This window comes from Chinchilla lanigera, unplaced genomic scaffold (assembly GCF_000276665.1).
Source record: "Chinchilla lanigera isolate Chin_1 unplaced genomic scaffold, ChiLan1.0 scaffold00099, whole genome shotgun sequence".
Taxonomy (NCBI): domain Eukaryota; kingdom Metazoa; phylum Chordata; class Mammalia; order Rodentia; family Chinchillidae; genus Chinchilla; species Chinchilla lanigera.
Window position 1 is genome coordinate 7698641 of NW_004955500.1, and position 10026 is coordinate 7708666.

At 54.1% G+C, this 10026-nt stretch overlaps 2 protein-coding genes and 1 long non-coding RNA gene across 5 annotated transcripts in view; 1 reads left to right on the top strand and 2 right to left on the bottom strand.

Annotated features, from left to right (window-relative positions):
• Positions 1-240, bottom strand: part of Ddx23 (DEAD (Asp-Glu-Ala-Asp) box polypeptide 23) — a 12927-nt gene extending 12687 nt beyond the window's left edge. The window contains exon 1 of one of the 3 annotated variants that reach the window (XM_005406669.2): positions 140-240. The gene's annotated coding sequence lies outside the window, so the exon portion shown is untranslated. Of the gene's footprint in view, positions 1-82 lie in introns of all 3 variants that reach the window. The other 2 variants (XM_005406670.2, XM_013505643.1) reach the window with 2 other exon arrangements.
• Positions 241-389: 149 nt separating this feature from the next.
• On the top strand, positions 390-4683 carry LOC102008961. The gene is made up of 4 exons (XR_001231468.1): positions 390-1009; positions 2951-3045; positions 3809-3922; positions 4009-4683. It is a non-coding gene; the product is annotated as an uncharacterized LOC102008961 (long non-coding RNA).
• Positions 4684-4820: 137 nt separating this feature from the next.
• The window catches only part of Rnd1 (Rho family GTPase 1), a gene marked incomplete in the record, with an annotated part of 5903 nt that continues 697 nt past the window's right edge, over positions 4821-10026 (bottom strand). The window contains 3 exon segments of the mRNA XM_013505644.1: positions 4821-5903; positions 6885-7019; positions 8044-8153. Coding sequence (XP_013361098.1) covers positions 5658-5903; positions 6885-7019; positions 8044-8153 — 491 coding nt within the window.

The window sequence follows — 10026 nt, forward strand, 5'->3', positions numbered from 1 at the left end:
CCGCCGGGGCTGCCTACACCTGCGCCCCTGCCCCCCGGCGTTCCTCCCCGCCTCGCCCCAGGGGCAGGGGCCGCGGCCGTACCCTCCTACCGCCCTCGCCGTAAACGCACGCGGACCGCCTCCGCCGCCTGGAACTCACCACCCCGGGTCTGAACCGCCTAACGCGGCCTCAACGTTGCCGAGCAGTCGCCATCTTTCCCGTTTCCTGGTCGCCGAGGAGCGCCCCGGCAGAGGGGCAGGCTGGGAAGGCGAGTCCCTGGGGCGGCGCTGCGCAGGCCGACAGCGAGACCGGGAACTACTAATCCCAGAATGCACAGCTCGAGCGCCGACCGGCTGCGAGGCCTGCTGGGCAATGTGGTTCGCCAAGTGCTGGACTCCGCGGGAGGAAAGTTTTTTGCGGGCCAGCGTCCCAGACTCCAGCCTGCTGGTCTACCTAGAAACTTCAGTTAATAACTATCACCGGGGGCTGGGGATTTAGCTCATCGGCAAAGTGCCTGCCTGGCAAGCGGAAGGTCCTGAGTTCGATTCCTGGTGCCGGAAGAAAAACAAAACCTAAAGCAAAAGAACTATCATGGTTAGCTTACAGTAGAAGAATTTAGAACAGGATGGGAATGTAGGGTAACTCTAGCATAACCTGTAATCCCAGTACTGTGGGAGGCACAAACTGCCCACTTTGGGCAGTTTGGCAAGACCCTATGTCAAAATAATAAAAAGGGCAAGGGATGTAGCTCAGTGCAAAGGCATTGCATTCAATCCCCAGTACCGAAGAAGGGGCAGATAACTCTGACATACGATCATACTAACAACTGCAGTAACAACTAATAAACTACCATTAATGGAAAAGCATTTTTACAAAAACTCTGTGCGAGATTAGTCCTACTTTACAACTGTACAAACGAAAGTTATAGGACCAGCCTAGTATTTCACAATGAGGGCGGCACCGTTCTGCATTGTGTGGAAGTACCCCAGGCTTACAGGGACTTTTTAGCAACACTGGCCTGGCAATGGCGTGAGTACTGTAACAATCCTAGTTATTGTGACAACTCAAAATGAGCCCACACAACTGGGCATGGTGACAAATGTCTGTAATCCCAATACTTGGGAAGGCTGAGGCAGGAGGACTTCAAAGGAGGAGTTCAAAGCCAGTCTGAGCAATTTATATAGACTCTGTCTTAAAAAAAAAAAAAAAAAAGTAAAAAATAAACAAACAAAAACCGAAACAGTGGTCTCCAAAGTCCTCCTAGAAGGACTGTATTTCCTAGGCCCTGGCACCTGTTTCTCAAAATTCCAGATAGAACTCTAGCTTCCTCTTTCCTCTCCTTCTTCTTCTTTTAAAATATTTTGTTTAAAGTTTCTGTAGGCAGTATGGTGGCACACGCCTGTAACTCCAGCACTTCAGAGGCTGAGGAGGAGGATAGCTCTGAGTTCAAGGCCAGCCTGAGCTGCATAGCGAGACCCTGTCTCAAAAAAATAAAGAAATTTTGGTTCCTGGTTCCGAAAAATAAATAAATAAATAAATAAATAAATAAATAAAATAAAGTAAAGCTTTTCTTTGGTTGGCTTCTGTTTTTTTGAGACAGTGGCTCACTTTGTAGTCCAGGCTGGCTTCGAACTCAGCAATCCTCCTGCCTCGGGCTCCTGAGTGCTGGGATTATAGGCGTGCACCACTAACTCTGGTTTATTTTATTTTTTATTTGTTTTGTTATTTTATTTATTAATTGGTACTGATGATTGAACTCAGGGCCATATACATGTTGAACAGACACTCCACCACTGAGCACATCCCCAGGCCCTTGTGATCCTCCTGCCTCAGCCTCCAAAGTAGGGTAGGATTACAGGAATCCACCACTACACCTGCTGTCCACATGTTTTGGTCCCAAGGATCTGGACACTTTTTTTCTTCCTCTTTCTAGTACCCCCTGCTTTAGGCCCCCACTGAGTTTTTTCACCTGGAATCACATGCTTGCTTTGTTTCTCTTTGTTCTTACGGGCTCATACACACTCTGCAACTGCCAGAGTGTTTGAGGTAACCAAAGTATCTGGTGCTTCCTTCCTGCGCATTTCCCCATCTTCAGCTTGGATGTTTCAGTTCTACACGGCTTCAGATCTGATTTTGTTTTTTGTTTTTTGTTTTTTTCCGATACCGGGAATTGAACTCACGACCTTGCGCTTGCCAGGCAGGAACTGTGCCGCTGAGCTAAATCCCCAGCCCCTCGGATCTGATTTTTGTCTCCAAATATGCTTTCAGTTCTCAAGCTGGACCTCAGGATAAGCTCTAACCCTAAAAGCCTGAGCATCACACAGTGGGCCACAGTAACAACAGACTCACACGTGTGCTCTTAGGATTCCAGCCTTTGACTTCCCCACTTCCAGAAAGAGGAAGCCTGAGACCTCTTTGGTGTAATTCACACAGTGATCATGAGAGGGCGCTCCCTTCACAGGCTGGAACTCCAAGTAGGACTCGGAGGGCAGGGAACCTGGTGAGAGCCTCAGCTAGCGGAGTGTTGAGAATCTTTTAAGTGCCCAGCTCTGTTCTGGACAGTTAATTTATGTAATTACTTTACTGAGTTATAATAGTAGTACGATATTGGTACTATCTCCATTTTAGTAGTAACTCAGAAAGATTATGCCGTCAAATCCACATAGTTCAAAAACAAGCGCACAGCGAGGCAGTGGTTTCCAGGCATGGTGGTGCATGCCTTTCTTCCAGCACTCTGGGAGGCTGAGGCGTGAGGATTGCAAATTCAAGCTCAGCCGGTCTTGTTTAGTGACTTAAGGAGACCCTGACTCAAAATTTAAAAAGGACTTTAAAAAAAATATATTAATAAAGGACTGGGAGTAGCTCTGGGTGGAGGCCCCGAGTTCAGTCTGTAGTACCACAAGGAGGGTAGGCAGAATTAGACCCCAGGTTCATCTAACCTCAGAGTCCATGTTTTTCTCCCATTTCCAGGTCACCATGTCTACTGTCTTTAAAGAAGAGTAAGCTGAGACTCAAAAAGATGACAAAGTTTGTCCAGGTTCATGAACGGCAGTCTCCAGGCACAAGTGAGACCTTGAGCTTAAAGAACACTCACCGTTTTTATCTCATTCTGCTGGTTCCCTTACAGGCAGGCACACTTGGGAGATGGGACAGGACTCTGCTTTAGTAAGGACCATGGGTAGTCTCTTGTTCAGGCACACAAGGGCCGGCAGGAAGGGGTCCCTGGGATTCTAACAACGAGACCTGGTGTGAGCCCTCACCGTCAGTATGATCTCGTGCACTATACGGCATCTCTGGCTTTTCCCTCTCCTCAGTGATAAAATAGGGACAGTGACTCCCCTTGTCTACCAGGATAGGACAGCAGAGCTAAAGACTGCATTTCTGATGGACCATGGTAGCACACTGCCTGCACGAGGGAGGCTGTGGCAGGAGGATCCCCACAAGTTCCAGGCCAACCTAGGCTACGTAGTGAGTTCAAGGCCAGCCTGGACTACACAGTGAGACCCTGTCTCAAAAAACTAAAAAACACACAAAAAAGAATGCTTGTTCTGTCCAGACACAGTGGTATGCACCTATAATCCCAGCGGCTCATTTAGGAGATTGAAGCAGGAGGATCCTGAGTTCAAGGCCAGCTGGAGCAACAGCTCAAGATCCCATCTCTAAAAAAAAAGTCCATGTTCTGCAGCTGGACTGCCTGATTTATACGCATGTTCTCCCCCTTGCTAGCTGTGTGGCCTTGTACACATTAACCTCTCTGAATCTGAATTTCTGTAGAACAAAGTAGGTAGGTTAGCGCCCGAAGGGTTATTACAGGAATGGATAACGCAGGTACAGCTTGACGGCATAACCAATCTTTCGGGTTATCAGTAAAATGAAGATAATACCAACATCATACTGCTATAAGAACTAAGTGCCCCAGGCCCCCGCCAAACACGTAACAAGGTAAGCTCTCATCACTTACGTTAAATCTGATCGCGTAGGTTAAAGCCCTCGCCAGTGCTGAGAACACAGTAACTTTTCGTTTCCAGCACTGCACTATGAAACCGGAAAACAAGAGCTGGGACGCACGAAGGGTGAGGGACACGGAGGCCCCTGCGCCACCGTCGGGAGGCTCTGGGACTGGAAGCCGCCTCTCCGTGAGTTCAAAGGATACCAACAGGAGCCCACTTGCCTTGGCTTAGTTTGTGTGCCTCTGCTGGGGTGGGACGCAGCCCGACTCCCTACAGACGATCTCCTTGTCCTTTAGACTCCAGAGTAGTGATGGCCAACCTACGGCAGGCACCCCGCTGAGGGCCGTACCTTAACACTGAGAGCTTTAAAAGATGCACTCTCATTGCTCTGGGGCAACGGTCCTCAGCCAGAAGTGACTTTGCCCCGGGGATATTTAACTCTCTGGGGACATTTCAGTTGTGACCACTGAGGCCTCTGTCACCTAGCACCTGCCGGAGGTGCTGCTAAACACCCCCCACTGCACAGCACAACCCCTACGAGAAGCATCCCCACTGCAGACATTCCAGGGTGCAGTCCTGCTCTAGAGCTAAGGAGCTAGTATCTGGCGTAATAGGATTTGGGTGGGACAGGAAAAGGGAGGAGCTGCTTGTCGGAGGGGCTGGGGGCTGTGGAAGCAGCCACCCTGCAACCCACAGAAAGGGCCCCATGAAAGCTTCTCCCTGATTATGAACAGCCAAGAACCCAGGTATGGTCCACCCACCTGTGATCCCAGCACTCGGAAGCTGAGGCAGGAGGACTGCCGTGAGTTCAAGGGCAGCCTGGGCTACATAATGAGACCCTGTCCAAACACCCACTCCCCCCAAAATAGCCAAGAAAACAAAGGAAGAAATGGAGCCAACTTCTTTATATGTATTATATTTTTCATTAATAAATAGGTTCTCTTCTTTAAACACAGAACATAGAACAGATTGAAATACTCCCCCCGCCCCCCAATTCCAAAGACAAGAGTCTATAAAACAACCACCAGCTGTGCTGCCCTAGGGGCAGGGAAAGTCCGGTCACCCCTCCCAGGCCTGCCCCTGCAGCACCACCAACCCCACTGTCTGCAGGAGAAGGGAGTCTGGGGCTTCTCCCTTGGGCCCTGGGGACTCGGTGAGGAGCGTGTGAATGTGCGATAACACCTCCCATGACGCATGGGCTATGCAAATGAGCTTCCCGCTCCGGCTCTGACCAGCCCTGCCCTCTGGTTCCCGCTGTGAAGCACCGGCCGAGCTCCCCGAGGAGCTGCCCGTGGCTTCCTCGCTCTCCCTTGCTCTGGCAGCCCCGGGAAGGGAAGGACGAGCTCCGGGCCCTCCGCCCCCGCCTGCATGGAAACGCGGTGTGGAAGAGCATGATGCTGTAGGTGAGGCTCCTGTAAGCCCCCAAGCCCATGAGGCCAGCACGCCCCCAGAGCCCCCAAACGCCCCCTCCTCTGGAATGGGGGGCCTGGGACCACTGCCCTCTCCTCCGCCTGGCGCTCGGCTTGGGGTGTGATGGTTCTCACTCGGTGCCAGGTCCTCTGGCTGGGCCTGGTCCCTTCCTCATCCCATTCCTGTCTCCGTCCAAGCCCTCACCACGGCCTTCGGAAAAACTCGTGTCCAGTGTCTTACATTGCCTCACCCTCCCTCTCCCCGTGCCTCTGCACCCAAGGGAGGAAGCGGGGCTTGTCCCCGCTCCAGCTCCCACTTCACATAATGGAGCAGCTTTTAGCTTTCTCCTTCTTGAAGGTCGAAGAGATGAGTTCGGAGCGACTGGGCAGATGGAGCAGCCGCTTGGAGAGGCCCCGGACAGGGCTCTTGGGAGGCACCGGGCCGGGCTTGTTCAGACACACCATGGACGCCATCCGGAAGATGCTGTGCACGCTCTTCTCGGAGGTGAAAGCCGAGCCTTCCAGGTAAACGTCTGCGCCCAGCTGCTTGGCTATGGCACAGCCCTGCAGGGGGAGGGGGCGGCTGTTAATGCAGCGGTCCCGGGGGCCGAGAGACACTGCAGCCCCTACCACCAGCCTCCTCCAGTTATTTTTTCTGAAGGTGAACCCTGGCTACACATTTGAATCACCTGGAACACTGTTACACTACACTGATACCAGACCAAGGAAATCCAATTCCGGGGAGCAGGGTGGCGACAGCAGGCATTTGGTGCTGGAATTCGATCCGATGAACCTGGGGTTCTCCCACCAGCCATGCCCCAGTCCTAGCACTGCTATGTCTAAGAGCTCCCCCAGAGGACTGCAGTCAGAAACAACGGCTTCAGGGGCTGGGGATTTAGCTCAGCGGCAAAAGCGCCTGCCTGGCAAGTGCAAGGTCATGAGTTCGGTTCCTGGTACCGGAGAAAAACCAAAAAAAAAAAAGAAACAATGGCTTGAAAGAACTGACTGTCACACTCCTGTGTGCATTAGGAGTTATTCAATGATCTTAGTAAAAATGCAAACTTCCATGGCTTTTTCTCAGAGTGATCTTTATAGGTATGGAGCCAGAAATCTGAAATTCTGAAGCCAGGCATGGTGGTGCATGCCTGTAATCCCAGTACTCAGGCCAAGGCAGGAGGATCGTGTAAGTTCGAGACCAGCCTGGGCTACAAAGCGAGCTCAAGGCCAGCCTCAACTGCATAGCGAGACCCTGTCTCAAAAAGACCAAAAAAAAAGAATGAATTCTGGCAAGCATTTCTAATGATTGCAGTGTGAGTGGTCAACAGAAAACAATCTTAAAAATGCTAGCACACACAGGACAACGCACCTACCAACCTGGGCACCCACAACCCCTATGGAGGTGACTGGCTCATTAGTTAGAGATAAACACCTCACATCAGTTCTCACTTGCAGTGGCAGGAGAGCCTGAATGAGACCCATATTTCAAGGCCTCTGCCTGTAACCTTCCCTGGGCCGTCGCACTCACTCACGCACACACACACACACCTGCTCGTAGGAGATAGGCGCCTGCTTCTGGTGGGACAGCTCCATCAGCGTGCTCAGGTCTGTTCGAAGGTCTGTCTTGCAGCCAATGAGCAAAACCCGGGTGCTGGGGCAATAATCTAGGATTTCTGTCCGCCACTGAGGGGCCAAGGAGGAAGAAGGGAGGTTAACGGGGAAGGAAGCGGTCAGTGGCAGGCCGACAGCAGAAGCCCCACTGGCAATGTCGGGCATCCCACCCAGGTCGTCACCAACCCAGCTCTCCCTCTGAGTCACAGCATCTCGCCTGTACTAAAGACATCATCCTCCCGCCCGTGTGATCTGCGACTCTGTCCCCTCAGCCCAGTCGAAGGGCCTCCCAAGTCCGGAATGCCAGGAAGAAGCCTACCAAACGCTCCCTGAGGGAAGAACGTAACTGGGAGTCTTCTGGGAAACCGGCTAGTTCCACAAGGCTTCTGGGAGCCTTCAGTACGCAGACCTTTCAGCCCAAGCCCAGACATCTCCTACAGGAAGGCCAGCTCGACCCTTGACTCGCTGGGAAGGGTGTCTACAGAAGTGGCCCACCCTGGCCCCTGAGCCACACCAGGAGAAGGCTGTCCGCTTCCTGACCCTTTGATTCCCAAGTCTTTGGTGCCACCCTTCTTTGCTGGGGCTCCAAAGCAGCAGTGTAGCAGGCCGAGGAGACAGCTCATCAGCGCAAGCACCTGCCTGGCAAGCGCGAGGTCCTGAGTTTAATTCCCAGTACCCAAAAAATAAATAAATAAAAGCAGCAGCCGTGTGGGAAGCGGGAAGGGGAGAAAGCAGAGGGGTAAGGAGACCCAGTCCCGGAGCAGCAGCTAATCGCGTGGCTTTGGGAAATGCTCCTCTCTGTGGCCTCAATCCCCTCCCCTCCCTCCTTCCGCTGGGGACCCAGTCTTTCACATAGAGCTATATCTCAGCAACTCCACTAAGACAGGGTCTCACTAAAGTTGCTAAACTGCCAAGGCTAGACTCAAAGTTTCTAGCAATCCTCCTGCCTCAGCTTCCCAGAGGGCTAGGACTACAAACATGCACTGCCATGCCTGTCAATCACACCTGGTACACGAGAGAATTAAATGACAAGGTCCTCAAGATTCTTTCTTGCCCTCCTGCTGGGTTAGACATGGTAAGGTGGAGCTAGTTTTACCTTTTTGAGAGCACTGTCCACTGTCTCCGGACGGCTGATGTCAAAGCATAACAATACTGCGTCTGAGTCGCTGTAGCAGAGCGGACGGACATTGTCATAGTAGGGAGACCCTAGCGGCGGGGAGAAAGAGCCGGGGGTGAGCCACGGCCTTTTCCCAGTCCTAGGGCCCTAAGCCTCAGGAACCCTGGGAGTACCGCTTTTTGACCCCTTAGGAGCCACCTGTCTCCCAGGGGAATGCACTTCATTCGGCCTGGAAGCCTGGGACTACCTCCAGGCCGCGGTGCGGTGCGTAGTACCACTCCCCTTAGTCCCGAAAAAGCAAGACGGCAAAATAAACAAGTGGAGCACATTTGACCCGGGGCGCCTGCGAGGGCTTAATTGAAAGCCTGTTCACTTTCCGAGTCCCTGAAACTGCTCCCAACCCCTGGGGAGAGCCAGGCTTGCTCAGGGTTTCTCGCAGCCGGCCTGCTCCCCGCCGCTGCTTCCCTGTGCTCTGGGGTCTCTCAGGGGAAGGGACGGGCCTGCCTGTTACGTAACTGGCTGCCTGCTTCTCCCTGGGGTCAGAACTCTAGGAGGCTGGCAGGCCTCCTAGGCACTGCCTCAGGGACTGTGTCCCACCCCTGCCCAGTCAGCTTACAGTGACACGGGAAAGGAACGCGGTAACCCCGGCCCCTAAGATCTCAGGGAGCCAGTAGCGAGGACAACAGGACCGCCAGCTGGGGGCTGACAGCTGGAGTCGGGTCCTTCACGGGAAGGGAAGTAGGCAGCGTGGACTCCGGGGTCTGAGGGGCGCGAAAGCCACGACCTGAGCCTGCCCACCCCCTCCACCTTGGGGAAGGAACAGTAGCGGATCTGGAACCCAGACAATCCGTGCTCGGAATAGCAAGCAGCCCCTCTCCCTGCACCGCAATCGCCATGGAAACTGGAGGGAATCCAAGCTGGGGGGGCGTCAGTCATGAAAAAGAAAAAGTAGTAAGGAGGAGACGGGACCGCGGCCTGACTCTTCGGCAATCTGGCCCTGGCCCTTTCTGAGGGGTCTGACCACCGCAGCGCACTGCAGCACTGGGAAGGGGGAGGGGAAGCGCGCTCCATCTTGGGTCCAGTCGATCCCCCTCCCCTAAGACCAGCAAGTACATAAGGGGAACAGCTTCAGGCCTGCCCAGCAGAGGAAAGCCCCATCCCACACGTTATGCCACTTCCTCCTTCCCGGGGGGAACCTCATTCCACAGAGGGAGTCCAGGGATAACTGACAGCCTCGTCCTTCCGGAAATGGGGGCGCGGGCGCCCCAGCGTACGGGGCCACACTTGCTGATTTTATGGTTGATCCGGACCGGGGATGCCAGGGCCGCGTCCTGGCTGTGGGAGCAGGGCGGGCGGCCGGAGGCTGGGGGCGGCCATGGTGAAAGGAGAGCCGCAGTACGGCCCTGGGAAGCCGGGCTCGGGAAGATGGGGCGGTGGGAGGGTGCAGCTCAGGAGACGCACAGCACGCAGCCGCGCTGCACTCCCAGCGGCTCCAGCCAGCACGGCACAGTCCCGACCGGCCGCGCCCACCCCTGGAACTGCAGCGGAGAGCTCACAGCCGGAGCAATTTCGGCTGGCGAGGAGCGAGAGGAATCTCTTGCTATCTCCGCATCCCTTAGCCCCATCTCTAGAGACCTCGCAACTGGAGCACGGGAACAGCAGCTCTTCGGAGGGATCGGCGGCATATTTATCCCACGGAACAGGGAGCTCCTAACGATTTATGCTTCCTCTTTAAACTCAGACTGAATATGCGCTTTGGGCAAGAAGTGGGTTTTTCCACTGCTAGCTTTTGCTCCTTAGTTAGGACTCTGCGCCTATCTATCAGGAAAGGAGCGGGGGGCTCAGAGCCACGCCGAAGACCGCGCAGCTGCAGGGCGTGGGGCGGAGCGCAGGAGACGGCTCTCCACCCTGGAGGGACGGCGCGGCGCGCCGCAGGGAGGCCGACCAGCGCGAGCCCCGGCC